The following is an 18,909-nucleotide window of genomic DNA, read 5'->3' as shown; positions in this document are numbered from 1 at the left end:
ATTTTTTAAGTTGAATGGCTCAGATGGTAAAGAAACTGCCTGCAATGCGGGAGAACCAGGTTGATCACCGGGTGGGAAGATCCCCTGACGAATGGAATGGCAACTCTCTGTAGTATTCTTGCCTGGAGGAACCCTTGGACAGAGGAGCCTGGTTGATGACAGTCCATGGGGTTGCAAAGAGTCAGACACGACTGAACGACAAACACTTTTTTTTCATAGTTGATTTACAATTTTGTGTTAGTTTCTGGTGTGCAAACGATTCAGTTTTATATGTAATCTTTTTCATATTCTTTTCCATTATGGTTTATTACAGGATGTTGAATATTATTTCCTGTACCACACAGTAGGACCTTGTTGTGTATCTGTTTTATGTAATAGTAGCTTGTAGTCCAAGGTTTCTTCAAATTTAAAATTGTGTTCATAAATCAATGTTAATCCTTGTTAACCATTGCCCTGCTCAGCTCTGATCTGAGAATGTTCTTTCAGATTCTACAGTAAAACTGTTTCAACTTAAAAATACACATTTGTTCTCATCTGTGGCATTCTGAGGCTTTTGAGTAACGTGGGAGACCAACAGATAATATATTTCAGCTTAAAATACATCTCTTATTTAGTCATTAAATTACCGATTACTTTGGAATAACTTTTCAGTGTTGCTGTTTTGATGTCAATAGTAGAACGGCCATGCTCTTCATAAGGATCTACTGTCTGGTTTGGCCATGTCTCTGTGGGGCTGTTGGCTTGGGGAATGCTGGTCTTGACATCCCCAGGCATAGACATTAACGTGGTAGATGATTTAATTTAAGGTTGGGGCTGGGTAGACTACTCATATATATATGTTAAGTTATAGATGGCATTTTAAGATGCTGTAGAATGTTTATGTTTCATTCTTTTGGATTTTGAGAGATTTTTGAAATGATGCTTTTCAGATTTTAAATGGTATTTTTATGCTGCAAAAGATGCCAGTAAATGAATTGATATATACTGCAATATAGGTAGTAAGTTTTTGAGATGAGAGTAAGTAGGGGAAGGAATGCTTTGATCATGTACTTTGTTTTTCTTGGATGGACAAACAGGTGAAAAGAGCTTGTGCGGCCATGGAGTCACCTGTTATCAGTTGGTGAGCTTCTGGCTGGGCTAAACCAGTGCCCTTAGGTGGAGGTCCTGCCTCCAGGTTCCCCAGTGGTCCTCTAAAGGCTCCACCAGTTGTTGTATTTTGTGGATTGCTTTCTCCAAGGTTGGGAGAAAAAGATTGGTTTCACATAATACTGAAGATCGAACAGTGGTTTAATACTTATATTGGGCACAGTACTTAGTGTTCAAGTCAGTCAAGGATCTTGGTTGGGTGCAGTGCAGAAAGGATGTAGGAACTCACAGAATTGCTGAAAGGTCAGAGGACCAGGAAGGATATAAGCTTAGAAGGTAGGCAGGAACCTCCGAAAGACTGGGGGACTGGGCAGCGGGATCCGTAGCAGAAGTCAGGGGATGGGAACCACCTGGTCTTCATGCTGCTGCTGTCATGCAGTGAGTAATAAGTATAACCACCAGCTGTCATCATGTCCCAGGACTTCTGGTCATAGGAGGATGTGATTGGCTGTGCATAAGCCATGTTCTGCCTTCCCAGATCGCTCAGTGGGTAGAGTCTGCCTGCAATACAGGAGATGTAGGAAACTGGTTTGATCCCTGGATCAGGAAGGTCCTCTGGAGGAGCGCATGGCAATCCACTCCAGTATTCTTGCCTGGAGAATCTCATGGACAGAGGAGCCTGGCAGGCTACAGTCCATAGCGTTTCAAAGAGTTGAACATGACTGAAGTGACTTAGCACGCATGCACGCATGCATGCAGGCCACATTCTTTGGGGGTGGAGAAAGCATGTCTGTCTCCTTCGAATTCTGTAGTGAGAATTGGGCATTACTTCTCACTAGTTACTTGTCATAAGGTAACTTGGACTCCCTGAAAGGAGGAAAAAAGTAGAAGTGTGATAGTTGCTCAGTTGTGTCTGACTGTTTGTGACCCCATGGACTGAAGAATAGATCCTATGGACTAGCTCTCCTCTGTCCATGTCCTGGAGAATCCAGGCAAGAATACTGGAGTGAGTTGCCATTCTTTTCTCCAGGGGATCTTCTTGACCCAGAGATTGAACCTGGGTCTCCTGTATTGCAGGCGGATTCTTTGTTGGAATAGGATTGTATACAAGATAGTGTCTCCATTTAAAAAAAAAAAAAAAAAAAGGCGAATGTCTCCTCTGGCTTATCTTGTGGCTGCCCAGAACTCACATATGCCTTTCTTTCCATACTTTGGCTTAAGAAAATAAAATGCTCCAGCCAGCATCATGCCAGAGAAGGCAATGGCACCCCACTCCAGTACTCTTGCCTGGAAAATCCCATGGATGGAGGAGCCTGGTAGGCTGCAGTCCATGGGGTCGCTAAGTGTCGGACACGACTGAGCGACTTCACTTTCACTTTTCACTTTCATGCATTGGAGAAGGCCATGGCAACCCACTCCAGTGTTCTTGCCTGGAGAATCCCAGGGACGGGGGAGCCTGGTGGGCTGCCATCTCTGGGGTCGCACAGAGTCGGACACAACTGAAGCGACTTAGCAGCAGCAGCAGCAGCATCATGCAGCTCTTCCCTGTGAGGCTGAAAACATAGCTGCCCCTCCACAGAGGGTATCAAGAAGATCTCTTTTGTCCGTTGTCTTCTGTGGCCCCATCTAAAGTGGAGTGTAGGGGATGATGGCTTTGTCATATTTTAACAGTTCTTGTTTTTAGTTTGTTTTATGAGTTGGAGGTCTTGGTGTTGATTGTCTTAAGAATTAAGTACTTGTCACTGTCAGCCAGACTCCCTTAAAAATGTTATTGGCTTTCAAGGTTTACTGCTTCCATCGACTAATAAAAAACAGTACGTGCGTGCTAAGTCGCTTCAGTCTTGTCCAATTCTTTGCGACCCCCTGGATTGTAGCCCACCAGGGGGTCTTCCCGACCTAGGGATCAAACCTCTGTCTCTTACATTTCCTGCATTAGCAGGCAGGTTCTTTACTGCTAGTGCCACCTAGGAAGCCCCAATAAAAATCAGACATACTACCAACCTCTAAGGTTTTGAACCTAGAACCCGATCTGAGAACTTGTCTCTGGGAGTTGGACCTGGCCTTAGCTCTTGGTGAATGGAATCCACCTGGGAATAGTTAAGAAGCTTAAGAAGCAGTAGTGTGGGTGGGTGATAATTCCCTTGCATTCCATCTTCACGGTGGGTGTGCTATCCTATTCTTGGGCTGTAGAGATGAAACAGTTGGTTCTTGGGACAGAGGACTTCTCTGCATCTCCTGCCTCCAGGCAGAGTGACTCCTCTTAGAATCATTTGTTCTCCCCTCTGGCTTTCGGACAGGCTAGTTTTACGGCTTTCTTGTAGATCTTCAATGAGTAGGCCACACTAACGCTAGCATCGGATTTTTTTCCTCACATTCTCAAAAGTTGCAAGCACAGGGTCCATGTTTTAAGGCACAACAGGCCATGGTTTAATCACCTGTTTCTCTGTTAAATATCAACGGTGATCTTGCCAGTCCAAATTAGTAAGTAGGTCCTCATGCCTCCACCCTTGCGGCCTTAGCTCAGCCGGTTCATGCTCTTTAGTGTGTTATTTACAACATTCTATTTCCTTGTGCCACCTTCTTTTATTGGGTAAGATGCTTTCTGTCACAAATAATAGAAAATCCAACTCAAACAACTTAATAAGGAGAATTAGTTGGCCTCTGTGACTGAAAACTTGCAAGCTGTGTGGCAGGCTTCAGGTGCAAACCTTTCCGGAGGTTTGTCATGTCACTGGGTTATTTTCTTTCCTTGCCCTCCTCCGTGTACTGTTTTCCTCCTCAGACTAGCTCCCTAATAAAAGCAGACCCTATGGACTGTAGCCTGCCAGGCTCCTTTGTCCATGGGATTTCCCAGATAATAATACTGGAGTGGTTTGCCATTTTCTTCTCCAGGGGATCTTCCTGACCCAGGGATCGAACCCAGGTCTTCTACATTGCAGGCAGCCTCTTTACCATTTGAGCTACTAGGGAAGCTCCAAAAGCAGTCATGGTCACAGCAATTCCTAGTACCACATCTGTAAATCATGCCACCCAGAGGTAGCTGGAACCTTTGTCCTAATACTCCAAGCCAAAGCTTCAGGCTTAGTTAAATGACCAGCGCTGAATCTGCTCTCATGGCTGGGAGATGGAAATGTGTTCATTGTCACAGTCTAGATCACACTCTGTATTCCTGGACATGAGATAAAAGTGGCTTCCTTGGAACAACATGGATTCCCCTGGGGGGTCTTGGGAAGGGTGCAGGTGGTGAGCTTGTATGCATCAAACACAAAGTGTCCTCGGTGCTTTCCATCTGTTCCCGTGTGGATTCTTCTGATAGTTTACGGAAACCTTGAGTTAGCAAGTCATTCTGAAATTTGTTCCTGTAGTCAGTGTTGCTCTTTCAGGGAAGAAACAAATCAGTTTCTTTTGGCTGAATTAAATATACGGGCTAATTTTGTTGAGATGTCAGAGTTACCCAACCAGGCCTGGAGATGGTAGTCAGGGAAAGTCAATCCATTTGTGTGAAGATAGGAAGTATCTCTGTGCCATTTTATCAGGGTTCCAGTTTCACCAGAATGAGAGTGTGGAGGAGGGTATCACTATTTGCTCCCCCAGAGAACCTAGATGCTAAAAACAAAACAAAACAAAACTGGTACGAAACAAAACTCTGCTGGCTGGACTAAATGGATGTTGGCATCACCTTTTCAGTTGGTTTACTTTATTGTGGTATTTTGAGCTGAGAAAGTTGTGTTTTCAGAGTTTTTCCCTTTTACCCACTGCCTATAGCAGCATTTGTTTTGCCCTCTTCCGCCCTTGCCCTTTGGATTGATTATAAAGTTGGGAAAGAAATGTAAAAATCAGAACCCATACTCTTGCTTGAAACTCATATTTGAAACCATGGTGAAGCAGGTTTAATTACAGAGAAAGATTGGCTGCTTAATTGCTGTTACCTGCCACGAAGCTGTTGCCTTTCTGTAGCTGTTTCCATAAATAGACTTTATATACAGGAATCTACCCTGGGGCAAAGAGTTCCCATTCGGCCTCTTTACTTAATTCAAATTGCTAGGTTGAAGTGGTTATTTTTGAAACTCTTCTCAGGTTGACTTTCCCCTTAATCCCTAAGCCTTCTTCCCTCATCTGCCAAATTACATGTAATGTATCGCTGCTAGATTGCTTTTGGCATTTCTCAAGTCTGAGAACTTGAAATTTGATTGAAATGTTAATTTATTGCGACAGTTTGGGCACTCACGTTCCTATTCCTGAACAAGTCTCCGAAAGGACTTAGTGTGGGCCCAGCCCTGTCTCTGGCTTCTGTGCATCTCTAGAGCATGGCATGTCTCCTTCCTCCACCTGGTTTATTTTGAAAGAATCTGGCCTGATTCAAGGTATGTGAAACCATTCTTGGTGTGACTGTTGTTGGGTTTTAGCAATACCTGGGGCTGTTTATTCCAAGTGTAGTTGGCATGATATTTAAAAAGATTAACAAATAAGTTAACTTTGGTTTTCTTCTTTTGATTATTAAATAGTTCCTTATTGGTTGCTTTTGTTTGTCAGAGAGCCTTGCTGCTGGTTCTTAGTCTCTCTTTTTTGGCTTTTCAGTACACACTTAAAAATTTTTTTTTTAATGTTGTTGTTGTTCAGTCACTTGGTCATGTCTGGCTCTTTGCAACCCATGGACTGCAGCACGCCAGGCTTCCCTGTCCTTCACCATTTCCTGGAGTTGCTCAAACTTACGTCTATCGAGTTTGTGACGCTATCCAGCCACCTCATCCTCCGTCGTCCCTTTCTCCTCCTGGCTTCAATTTTTCCAGCATCAGGGTCTTTTCCAGTGAGTCAGCTCTTCATATCAGGTGGTCAAAGTAGTGGAGCTTTAGACTTCAGCATCAGTCCTTCCAATGAATTTTCAGAGTTGATTTCCTTTAGGATTAACTGGTTTGATCTCCTTGCAGTCCAAGGGACTCTCAAGAGTCTTCTCCAGCACCACAGTTCAAAAGCATCAATTCTTCAGTGCTCGGCCTTCTTTATGGTCTAACTCTCACATCCATACATGACTGTTGGAAGAACCAAAGCTTTGACTAGATGGACCTTTGTTGGCAAAGTAATGTCTCTTTGCTCTTCTAGCAGTGTGTCTGTTGGAATGAGCATTAAGAATACTGAGGTCATTCTTGGCAGGTTATATTATATAGGCAACCTCTGATCTTCAAGTGGGGTGTATTCTTTTTGTATATCAGTCAGTGTTGACTCCTGGAATGAAGTTTCTCCCCATAGGTACAGTATTATAAGTGGTGATTTTTTTCTTTTAACACATAAATGTAATATAGTCCTAACTAACCATAAGCAAAATCTCTTAACCTTTCTGAGCTTCCTTATCTTAAAATGGGTATAATGATAACAATTTACCTCATAGAATTGTGAGAATTAAATTAATTGATGCACAGAAAGTTCTTGAGATAGCATCTGGTATGCAGCAAGTACTCCGTAAATGTTAACATCATTTTAAACACAATATGTTTTGGGAAAATGGCATTTTACATTTCATCATGGAATACTGGGTGATGCCACTTGGGGCAGCAGGTTTCTGTGGGTTCAGGTCTGACATTGGTAGGCAAGGGCTGGTAGAAAGGGGTGGGGTGGGTTCTCTTGCTAGTGTTTTGCAACTTCTGGTTGGGGAGAGGCGATGATCTAAAAAGAAGGAAACAGCAATCCTGGCTACCTAGTGGCTCTTTCAGTAAATGGACTTTGCTTGGGGTGATGATGACTAGGAGGGAGGTTCATCTTTGGTGGCAGGTTGGCAGTTGGGACTTCTAGCTTGGCAGTGACTGCAGCCTTCCCCCCACCCCCTCTACCCCCTAGGCTTCTGACATAGGTTGTAGGAAAGGAGAGGTTACAACATAGGTGAGGCAAGTGAGGACCATTAGGAACTGGCAGTGTTTCATTTCTCCGTTGGTGCCAAGAACCCATCTGAACTAATCTTGCTCATTTAAATTCTTCCTTTCTCTTTCTTTGCTACAGCAAGAGACTATGGCCAAGATGGAGGTGAAAACATCACTGCTGGACAATATGATTGGAGTTGGAGATATGGTTCTTTTAGAACCTCTCAATGAGGACACCGTCATCGACAACCTCAAGAAGCGCTTTGACCACAATGAGATATATGTGAGTGTGCACGGAATGTCATCTGGGGAGTTTAGACTTTGCATTTTATGGTGCAGAGCGGGCTTCTCTTCCTCAGACTCTTCTTTTTTCTGTTTATTGGAGTCCAGAGGTATTTGTTGATACCCTCAGGAAGAAGTTTGTGTTTGCTCACTTGGTGCGTGAGTAATGTTGATGAGAATCTCGTGAGTCTCTTACCACACATGGTGTCTGCTAACCAGGCAGAGTGTTGCACTGGACGTTGATGGTATTCCAAATCAAGTGGAAGACTACGTTCTGCCCTCTGAGGGACATATGCTCAGGAGGAAGTTTGAAATCCAGAAGTGTCATGGATACCTACATAAGATTAGTAGTCTAATCTTTGAGAAACCACTTGTTGAAATGCAAGGCAGTCAACTGTCAAAAGAGAGAGAAACCTTCCTGATATTTGTAGTTAGTAAGAGACAGGAGCAAATTACCAGCTATGGATATGTGTTTGGTCCCTAGAGATTTGGGAATAGTCTTGTCCTGCTATACAAAAGTATTATGTCAGGCACAAGAATGAAAATATAGAAATATATACAGTGATAGAAATATTATGTTGTAAAAATTCTCTATGAAGGATTTCACAGTGTTATGCTGTTGAGTTTTTTAAATGTATTTAAAATATGAATGAGAAATGCTTTTATGTGCAGCTTTTTGGGAATTTGCAGAAAGCACAGAAATTTGCATCTGCTCAGATAGAGACATGGTGTTAACTAAACCAAGGAAATGGGGCAGTGATGCCCTGTACCAGCAGCTGAGAAGGAAACCAATGGATTGGGTAGAAGTAGTTTTGGTAGATCCTACATCACCTTTGAGTTCTATTTCTTCCACTCTATAGAGTTCAGTTCAATTCAGCTGCTCAGTCGTGTCGGACTCTTTGCGACCCCATAAATCACAGCACGCCAGGCCTCCCTGTCCATCACCAACTCCCGGAGTTCACTCAGACTCACGTCCATTGAGTCAGTGATGCCATCCAGCCATCTCATCCTCTGTCGTCCCCTTCTCCTCCTGCCCCCAATCCCTCCCAGCATCAGAGTTTTTTCCAGTGAGTCAGCTCTTCTCATGAGGTGGCCAAAGTATTGGATTTTCAGCTTCAGCATCATTCCCTCCAAAGAAATCCTAGGGCTGATCTTCAAAATGGACTGGTTGGATGTCCTTGCAGTCCAAGGGACTCTCAAGAGTCTTCTTCAACACCACAGTTCAAAAGCATCAATTCTTCGGCGCTCAGCTTTCTTCACAGTCCAACTCTCACATCCATACATGACCACTGGAAAAACCATAGCCTTGACTAGATGGACTTTTGTTGGCAAAGTAATGTCTCTGCTTTTCAATATGCTATCTAGGTTGGTCATAACTTTTCTTCCAAGGAGTAAGCGTCTTTTAATTTCATGGCTACATCTGTGTCTAGATATGAATTGGTTTATTGAGACATGCTTCATGTTTTCCTATTAGTGTGCAAACAGTAGGAAGAAATATAAATAAATAAAAGGAGAGAACATAACTGATTTGTAACTTTTGTGGAAGTAATATATTTTAAAAATCATATGCAAAGCTATATTTTATATCTCATATAGCTTTCCTTTTCAGGTAGGCAATCATGTTTCGAGGATAACTTTGGGTAATTCTGAATGAAATAGGAATCACCATCTGGGACTTGAACTTTTCATCTTTCTTGATTTGATTATTAGAGATAGGGGTAGGTTGACAGTAACAACAATGAGATATGTGGGTACTGCTTTGGAATATTAATTGGTTAACTGGCTACTAACCTAAGTTCAGAGATGCGGTTATGTAAACTGCTGATTCAGGTGGACGAGGTATAAAATGCTGTTGCGGTATAACAGGGGGAAGGTGTGGTTTGGTTGGGCACTGAGGCCCCGGGTCACCTTTCCTCAGGCTATAGCACTTCAGCTTTCAGGTGGGAAAACTGCACGGCCCTGCAGCTTTAATTGAAAGTATGGTCTGATAGCAAATAAAAGACAGACTTTAAACATTGGTCTTTCAGGTGGAGATAAGAGAAATCAGTTATATCCCAACCTAAGGTGGCTGATCATTTTTCTTTTTGGCTCTGAGAAGCAGAATTCCCTTTCAGGTGAATTGAGAATAGGATGGAGAGTAGAACATTACATGCATTCAAATACCTGATTTGTTGTACCCACTAAAGATAAAACAATCTCCTTTTAAACAAAATGCCAAGTATTAACATTCATGAGTCTTTAGCAGACGAAATGTCTGGGTTTCAGCCTTACATAATTTTATTTTCTGACTATTTTAGGAATGTTCTTTCTGGTATAAAACAAAAACAGAAAATTGCTTTCTGCTTCCAGATATTCATATAATTAATGTTTTCCATGGTACTTTGGACCTATCATTTCCATGATGTTTGTGCCTTCATTTTGTAACTTTAAACACACGTCATATTGGAGGCTTCAGTTCAGTTCAGTCTCTCAGTCATGTCTGACTCTTTGTGACCCCGTGAACTGCAGCACGCCAGGCCTCCCTGTCTATCATGAGCTGCTGGAGTCCACCCAAACCCATGTCCATTGAGTCGGTGATGCCATCCAACCATCTCATTCTCTGTCGTCCCCTTCTTCTACTGCCCTCAGTCTTTCCCAGCATCAGGGTCTTTTCAGATAAGTCAGTTCTTCACATCAGGTGGCCAAAGTATTGGAGTTTCAGCTTCAACATCAGTCCTTCCAATGAACACCCAGGACTGATCTCCTTTAGGATGGAATGGTTGGATCTCCTTGCAGTCCAAGGGACTCTTAAGACTCTTCCCCAACACTAGGCATTCTCCATTTTAAGCAAAAAAGAAAAAAAAAAAAATAGCTTATAGGGTAATGTGTGTTGTATGACTTTTTCAAAGATGGGGGTATATGATATGTACATATGTTTGTATATTTGTATGAATAAAAAGAAAGGCATGCTAACTTTCAGTTCAGTTCAGTTGCTCAGTCGTGTCTGATTCTGCGACCCCATGGACTATAGCATGCCAGGCTTCCCTGTCCATTACCAACTCCCAGAGCCTACTTAAACTCATGTCCATTGCATTGGTGATTCCATCCAATCATCTCACCCTCTGTCGTCCCCTTCTCCTGCCTTCAATCTTGCCCAGCATCAGGGTCTTTTCCAATGAGTCAGTTCTTCGCATCAGGTGGCCAAAGTATTGGAGTTTCAGCTTTGGCATCAGCCCTTCTAATGAATATTCAGGACGGATTTCCTTTAGGATTGACTAGTTGGATCTCCTTGCAGTCCAAGGGACTCTCAAGAGTCTTCTCCAACACCACAGTTCAAAAGCATCGATTCTTCGGCGCTCAGCTTTCTTTATAGTCCAACTCTCACATCCATACATGACCACTGGAAGAACCATAGCTTTGACTAGACGGACCTTTGTTGGTAAAGTAATGTCTCTGCTTTTTAATATGCTGTCTAGGTTGGTCATAGCTTTTCTTGCAAGGAGTAAGCGTCTTTTAATTTCATGGCTGCAGTCACCATCTGCAGCGATTTTGGAGCCCAGAAAAGTCAAGTCTGCCACTGTTTCCACTGTTTCTCTATCCATTTGCCATGAAGTGATGGGCCCAGATGCCATGATCTTCGTTTTCTGAATGTTGAGCTTTAAGCCAACTTTTTCACTCTCCTCTTTCACTTTCATCAAGAGGCTCTTTAGTTCTTTTTCACTTTCTGCCATAAGGGTGGTATCATCTACATATCTGAGGTTATTGATATTTCTCCCGGCAATCTTGATTGCACCTTGTGCTTCTTCCAGCCCAGTGTTTCTCATGATGTACTCTGCATAGAAGTTAAATAAGCATGGTGACAATATACAGCAGTCTTGATGTACTCCTTTCCTGATTTAGAACCAATCTTTTGTTCCATGTCCAGTTCTAACTGTTGCTTCTTGACCTGCATACAGATTTCTTTGTATATTTGAATGAATAAGGAGAAAGGCATGCTAACTTTAGTACCATGCTAACTTTAGTGTGGGTGGGTTTAAGCATGTTGACTTTAGTTGGGGGAGGGGATGGAATACGAGGACAGGGAAAAGTTATTATTCTTTTAGACCTTTGTAGTATAGGATTTGTTAAATCAAGCATGTATTGGTTTTGTAATTAACAAAAAATACAGGACAATAAATTTGATCATCCCACCTCTGTAACCCCACAAATTGTATATACCATCCTTGGGAAATCTGTTTCTTGGCCTTTATTCTGATAATATTTCTGCTTTGCTTTTGTTCATGGTTTTGCTACAAAATTGTTTAGCCTGGTATCAAAGGCCAAGTTAATAACTTGCAATATTTTACTATCTTGCATTTCATTTTTTTTTTTAATTCTTTCCCAGAAAGATGCAGGGTTTTGTTTTTGTTTTTTTTTTTAAGTCCCTCTCATAGTCTCCTGGCTTTATTTCATTCTGTAAAAGTGTGTGATTGTCTTGGGTGATTCATCATGCAGACGTATTGAACAATTATTTGTTCATGCTGTGGTTGATAAGGGGGCCAGTGAATGGAGGGCTGTGTGGCTCAGACTTCAGAACTCTGGCTTTGCTCAGAGCTTTTGCAGCTCTAGATCTGAGTACATGCTCTTCTATCCTGCCGTCCACCCTCCTCCTGCCACCACCCTATCTTCAGGTAAGAAATAGTCCCTTCCTTCACAGAGTTCTCACAGGATCACCTCTCTACAGCATTATAATCCCTAGTGATCCTGTCAGGTAAACCTGGAACTCTGGGTAGGCCATTGAGTCACACATACTCTTCAATCCAAGTCACCACAGGTGACTGTGGCCAGGTGACCAGAAGGAGCTGAATGGCTTAAGAAAATGTTTACTCTGAGGTTTGGGGAAGGGTCAGCTTTTTCCAAAGTAGATGGGTTAACAGACTGTGGGCAGGGCTGGTGGGGGAAGAAGAGGGTGGAAGGAATTGAGAGAGTAGCTCTGAAACATAGACATTACCATATGTAAAATTAGATAGCCATTGGAGATTTGCTGTATGATCCAGGGAGCTCAAATCTAGTGCTCTATGACAACCTGGAGGGTTGGGAGGTGGAAGGGAGATTCAGAAAGGAGAGGACATACGTATGTCTATGGCTGATTCATGTTGTTAGATGGTAGAAACCGACACAATATTTTAAAGCAATTATCCTCCAGTTAAAAATAAATTTAAATTAAAGAAAAAACAACAACAAAATAGGTGGATTGTGTGTAAGTAGGTTAAATAGTCTACTGAATACAGGAGTTGATGCTGACTAGACCCTCTGCTGTCAGCCCCTCAGGCTTGGTGTGTGCGTGAAAGTCACTCAGTTGTGTCGGGACTCTTTGCGAGCCCATGGAGTATACAGTCCGTGGAATTCTTCAGGCTAGAAGACTGGAGTGCATAGCCTTTCCCTTCTCCATGGGATTTTCCCAACCCAGGGATCTGGGTCTCCTGCATTGCAGAGGGTTTCTTTACCAGTTGAGCCGCAAGGGAAGCCCCACAGGCTTGATAGGGAATTCTGTAGTGAAGTGGCTTTATTGGTTCGTGTTGTTACCAGGCTGAAGGACACGTCCTGTGAGAAGCATTTATTACTGAAATTCTAAGCTTGAAGTGCACCCAGAGGCACACTTCTTAAGCTTTTTCTCCTGGCCAACTCCTCAAGGCAGGGCAGAGTAAACAGGAGCCCCAGGGGAGAAGGGTGTAGTTGAAGTCCATCAACTTAAGGGAAATTATGTTGAAATCTTTGCTCCTGAAGTCATTGAGTTTTCTTTTATTCTGTGATGCATATGGTTTGTTTGTTTTTTTGTTTGTTTTAATCTGCTATGCTTCTTGCAGCCCTCCTTTGAATAAGAAGTGTTTTTGGTGCTGACAAGCACTTTGAGTTTGTTCTCTATCTGAATTGTCAGGATGGGGATCATCTAGCTGTCGAAGTCTGAATTAGTCCAGTTTTAGGATCTCATGTTCAATGAATTGTAGCTGTAAAAGGACTGCTTTGAAAGTCTTGATAAAAATTGTCTTGATCTTAGAGGCTGGTACTAGAATTAGGATCCTCATAAAAGTAGGATCTGGTATTTTATGAAAGATATTAATGCATGCTTCAGGATTATCTGTTCTTTGCTTTGAGTTGGGTTCACACACTGATTTTAAAAGGCTGAAGTTGGTTTATCACTCTGTCTGTAGTCGAGCAGAGTCTCTAAATCTGAGACAGTTCCAGATATTGACGTGGTCCTCGTGGGAAGACTGTTCCACTGGAGATGGATGGAGGAGGATCGGGTGAGAACAGATAGAGGGCATGTTGGTCTGATGGGGTAACGTGTAGAATCAGAGACTATTTGCTTTGATTCCTCACTCTTGGCAGAGTATGGTGCAGGCTGGGCCCAGCTGCAGGGCAAGCTAGTGCTCCAGCGGTCGCTGTGGGGTCAGCCAGTGGTGGGAAATGCTGGCTGTGACATTCCTGAGCCCTGCTCTGCTGTACTCTTTCCTGTCCTTTGTCAGACCTTCTTCTGGCACCCCGCCCCCGCCCTCAGCCAGATGGGATAGTGGCAGGATCTCAGGTGTACTGGTAATGCAGGAGACCCAGCCAGACGTGATGCTGTTTTTAGGGTGACTGGTCAGGACTGTGGTTCTGTTCAGGAACAGGAAAGGTGCAATTTAGGCAAGAACAAGGCCCAGGGCAAATTTGGAAACTAAAGAACCAAGGTGTCCATTCTCTGACAGGAAGTATTTTTGATGCTGACAAGTAGATTTAGTTTGTTTTCTATCTGATTGTCAGGTGGGGATCATCTAGATATAGAGGTTTAAATTAGTCCAATTTTAGGATCTTAAGTCAAACTAATTGTAGATAAGACTGCTTTCAAAGTCTAGTAAAAATTGTCTTAATTTTTAGAAGTCAGTAGTAAAATTAGGATCCTTGTAAGGATGAGATTCAGTGCTCTTATGAAAGATATTTAAATGTAAGTATATTTGGTTTAAAATATTGCAAAGCAAGTGAAAATAATTCTAGTTAACATTTATATATTTATTTGACGTGTCAAAGTCACTTTTCATTTATGCACATGAAAATTCCTACCTCCTGAGGGTAACATTTATTCCTGAGAATTTGGTATAAATGGTGTACTAGTTTTCTCATGCTGCAGAATAGATTGCCTCAAATTTAGTGACCTAAAATAATGTACATTTATTATCTGACTCTTTTTGTGGGACGGCTTAGGTGGGTCCTCTGTTCAGGGCCTCAGAAGACTGCCATCAAGATATAAGCCAGGACTGCAGTCTCATTGGAGGTTCGTCCCTTTTCCGAGCCCACAGGGTTGTTGGCAGAGTTCAGATGTCCACTTAGTGCTATTCCTGCTACCTAGACGTTCTCCAGCTTTTTTTTTTTATTTCCTTTAAACAGCCTTGAAAAAAATTACAAAAATAACAAATGCTCTTGAGAAAACAAAAAACAGGTAGTATAGGGATACATAACATAAAAATGTAATTTTCTTATTTCAGTACCCTAGTCCCATTTCTAGAAGTAATGCTAGTTAGGTAGGTCATCTTCCAGATCATGTAAGTTTGATTTAAAATGAAAAAATTTTGTTTTGTTTTAAAGTTGGAAGTAAGAGGTTCTCCTTTATCTAAATGGATCAGTCTTGCCCAGAGAACCCAGACCCAGCAAATTTGTGTGAAACAAGAACCTTCTTTAATGCCACCTCCCGTCATGCCTTAACCAAATAGGGGAAGAAGGAGGGACTCCTGAGCTGGTGGAATGAAATGCCTAGACTTCACTGTTTGTGAGGGGTTCATAGTGAGCATACACTGCCTGCTTGGCTAGCTGAAAAGGTAGATTGTTAAGGAAACATGAAGAACAAATCATGTGTTTTCAGGAGTGTAGCTTTGATGTTTGGAATGGAGTCATAGCATTAGGAAGCTAGATAAAGCTTCCTAATGCTGTGAAAAACAGTCACGAGGCTGTTGTGTCTACTTTCTGAGCACAGTCTAACTCTTGGACTGTTTTATAATGCGTTTCAAAACAATTATTTTTTGGTAAAAGCTTGCCAGTTTCAACCTGTCCAAGCTCTCTTAAAACCTTTGGTGATTGGAAAAATTTTTCCTCTTTAAACTTGCAAAATGGACACATGTTTATCTGTTATTTGCCAAGCCTAGAGAGTTGTTTCATCATGCAGGCACTATCTAGTACTTGATATATTTGTTTAATATTTAAATATATTAAATGTAAATGTTCTGATTGAAGTCATACCTGAAGTTTGATTTGGCGGCAGACTAAGGCTTCTCTGGTGGCTCAGCGATAAAGAATCTGACTGCAATACAGGAGATGAAGGTTTGATTCCTGAGTCAGGAAGATCTCCTGGAGAAGGAAATGGCAACCTGCTCCAGTATTCTTGGGATTCCCTGGTGGCTAAAACGGTAAAGAATCTGCCTGCAATGCAGGAGACCTGGGTTCAATCCCTGGGTCGGAAAGATCCCCTAGAAAAGGAAATGGCAACCCACTCCAGTATTCTTGCCTGGAGAAGCCCGTGGACAGAGAAGCCTGGCAGGCTACCGTCCTTGGGGTCGCAAAGAGTCCAGTGCGGACTGAGGAACTAACACTTTCACTTTCAATTTCCAGTATTCTTGCCTGGGAAATCCCATGGACAGAGGAGCCTGGTGGGTTGCAAAGGGTTGGGCACGATTGAGTGACTAACACAGAGTGTTTAAGTTTTACTAGAGTCTTAGGCACTGTAGCTTTTAAAACTATCTTCATTTTACATATGAAGAAAGAGGCTCAGCAAGACTTAAGTAACCTGACCAGGATCACACAGTGGTAAAAGTGCAGGGATTCACACCCAGAAAGTCTGGATCTGTAGTTCTTACTAATAGTCCTGTTGACTTTACAGTTATCATGCACACCATTGATACCACTAATAGGGAAGGATTCTCGGCCTGCAGAGTGCTGTTCAGCATAATTGAATGTGATACTGAAGAATGTGTGGGTTTGGAGCAAGGCAGTCTCAACAACCCAGGCAGATAATGGAAGTGATAATCAGTATTCCTGCTGTGTGTTGAGTGAGCATTCAGTGGTGCAGTGACATGAACTAGTGTGGCAGGGAACAAGTATGTTCAGTTCTAAACTAGGTGTTCCCTAGTCAAAGAAAAGTGACAGCAACCTGTAGGATGGTGTTTTTATCTCTGGAAGATGGGAGAAGATCTTGGGAGGAGATTGATTTTCATCCTGTTCACTGGACAGCTGCATGTGGTCTTTTACCTTTGAGAGCATAGAGTAGGGCGACTTCCTCCCTGGTGGTCCACTGGTTAAGAGTCTGTGCTTTCACTGCAGGATCTTAAAAAAAGAAGATGAAGCACAGAGTATAGGAAACAATTCAGCACGGGAGACGTGTGCCCAGTTCATGTGGCTGATTCAGCCCTCCCTTCTATATATATGTTTATTTCTGCTCTTACATCTGTAGTACAGATAGGTATTAATGATAATTCTAATTTCTAAGGAGAGGCTCCTTTCTTCATTCAGCTCCGTTGTGGAGGGGTGGAGGGTGAGACACGATGTGGCGTATTGGGACAGGCATGGGCTGACAGAACAAGGTTGTATCTTGGCCACTCACAACCACTGTGACCATTGAAGTGAGTGATGGTCAGTTCTTTCATCTATAATATACGTGTCTTGATGCTTATCTTGTTGAGTTGTGTTGGACATTAAGAGACATTTTAGCCCAGTGCTTGACACATAGTTGAAGCGGTATACCTAGTTGGGGCCATGACCATCAGAAAATCTTAGAAACCCAGAATGACTTTAGTCCAAGATTTGGGACCCTGAGATTTTCTTATAAGTAGAATATTTTTCTGTTTCTCCCCTTCTCTGACTCTTTCTTTGTCTCTCCACACTCCCTTTTTCCCCTTGCCCCTCCTTCTTTGGTATCCATCATACAGATCTCGTTTTTGTTGGATTGTTGTTGTTTAGTCTCTAAGTTATGTCCAACTCTTTCATGGCCCATAGACTGTAGCCTGCCAGGCTCCTGTGTCTATGGGATTTCCCCAGGCAAGAATACTGGAGTGAGTTGCCATTTCCTTCTCCAAGGGATCTTTCTGACCCAGGGATAGAACCTGAGTCTCCTGTATTGGCAGGTGAATTCTTTACCACTGAGCCACTAGGGAAGCCTTTTTGTTGGATTACTACTTTCAGTTAGCTGCATAATATTATTTTCAAGACTTGTAGCTGGTAGCAAAGCTGTAATGTGGGACCACTCTGTACCTTCATTAAGAGAGTCTTAAAAATGGTGCATATTTGGAAAATACTTATTCATTACAGAGTTTATTTCAACGAAGATGAGGTAGTATTGTGTTATCCTGCTCTGAAATAAAACTGCCCGAGGTGATATTTTTAGTTGGTATTTCGGTGTAGCATAGAACTCATATATAGTTCCTTAATTCATAGTCTAAAATGGCAGCCCAAGAACAAAGGATTATCATATGGTGGTTAAGGCATGTCTCAGACTAGACTGACGGGGGCCAGGCTAACCTGATAAACCTGCTAAGCCAAGGCCAGTGATTGATGGCACAGCATAGATAAAAGGATGAACAGGGCTCGGTTCTTTCCTCCAACTTTGAATTGAGAAGTACTGGAAAAAAATTTATATCAACAGGAGCAGAGGCTGGCAGTCACGATGTAGTGAGGCCATGATGGGCCATGTACAGGCAGAAACTATGAATAAGTCTTTGCAGTGGGCCAGCTATGGAGTAGAAAGTGAGAAGATCAGTCAGTAGCAGGCCCAGAAAAAGCAGAGACGTGAGCAGGGGATGAGCACGGGATGAGCACATGGATACTGGGCCTGGAAAGGAAGTCTTCACAAACTCAAGTTACTTTATTCTGTAATGCACTCTTACACTCATCCACACTCACTCTTGGGTGGGCTTGGGTCCCAGCTTTTCTGGTAGCTCAGTGATGGGTTCCTCGGGGAGTTCTTGAGTGTGTCATTATTATAATAGAACTCTCTATACTTGATGTAACTAGAGAGCATCTCTGTGCCCAGCAGCTGACAGAGCCTGACCAAATCATACTTCTCTCTTCTCGCATCACAGACTCCAGTGAGAGTGTTGGCATGAAACTGTCTCTGCCACTAAGCGTGAGAGCTTCGGTAGGTTTTTAAAACCTTCTAAAGTCTTCGGTTTCTTCCTCTGTGAAAATTAGGCTGTTATTCTTCTATACCACAAATCTGTTCTTTAGACTGGGCTTGTGAGGTGTACTTTCCATTGTTCTTGATATAAGACCCAGATAGAAGCCTAATTGTTATTGACCTTATGTTTATAATTTTTCACATAGGCAGCCAGCTTTTCACAATTTTGAACTGAAGAGTTGGTAGACCAAACTGTCTTTCAAAAACCAATTAAGACAGATGTCTAAATTAAAAATGCTGTGGCATGTAATGTTTTAATGTCTTGTGATCAAATTCCCAAGATCCAAGACCCAAGAAGAGGGTAAATTCCTCCATGTGAAGTGAGTAGCATGTTGTCATTGCTGCAGATTCCACCAGCTTTCCTTATCCAGGCATTTTGTGTATCTCAGGCTTTCATACCAACTTCATTAAGACCATACATACCTCATACACCCCTGTGATATTGATAACTCACCTGTTCCCTGTATACAGAGACCATTTGGTAAGACCATTTGATAAGTGTCATAGGGCTCACTAATGAATTTAACTGAGATA

General features: G+C 42.4%; 1 protein-coding gene across 3 annotated transcripts in view; it reads left to right on the top strand.

Annotated features, from left to right (window-relative positions):
- MYO1B (myosin IB) overlaps window positions 1-18,909 on the top strand; it is a 198,771-nt gene that overhangs the window by 28,178 nt on the left and 151,684 nt on the right. For all 3 annotated transcript variants that reach the window (XM_070388967.1, XM_070388956.1, XM_070388948.1), the window contains exon 2: window positions 7,078-7,221. In XM_070388967.1, coding sequence (XP_070245068.1) covers window positions 7,087-7,221 — 135 coding nt within the window. In that variant the 5' untranslated portion in view covers window positions 7,078-7,086. The remainder of the gene's footprint in view (window positions 1-7,077; window positions 7,222-18,909) is intronic.

The sequence above is a fragment of the Bos mutus genome, chromosome 2 (genome assembly GCF_027580195.1).
Source record: "Bos mutus isolate GX-2022 chromosome 2, NWIPB_WYAK_1.1, whole genome shotgun sequence".
Lineage (NCBI taxonomy): Eukaryota > Metazoa > Chordata > Mammalia > Artiodactyla > Bovidae > Bos > Bos mutus.
Note: the sequence above shows the minus strand (reverse complement) of the source record. Positions and strands in the feature narration are given on the sequence as shown.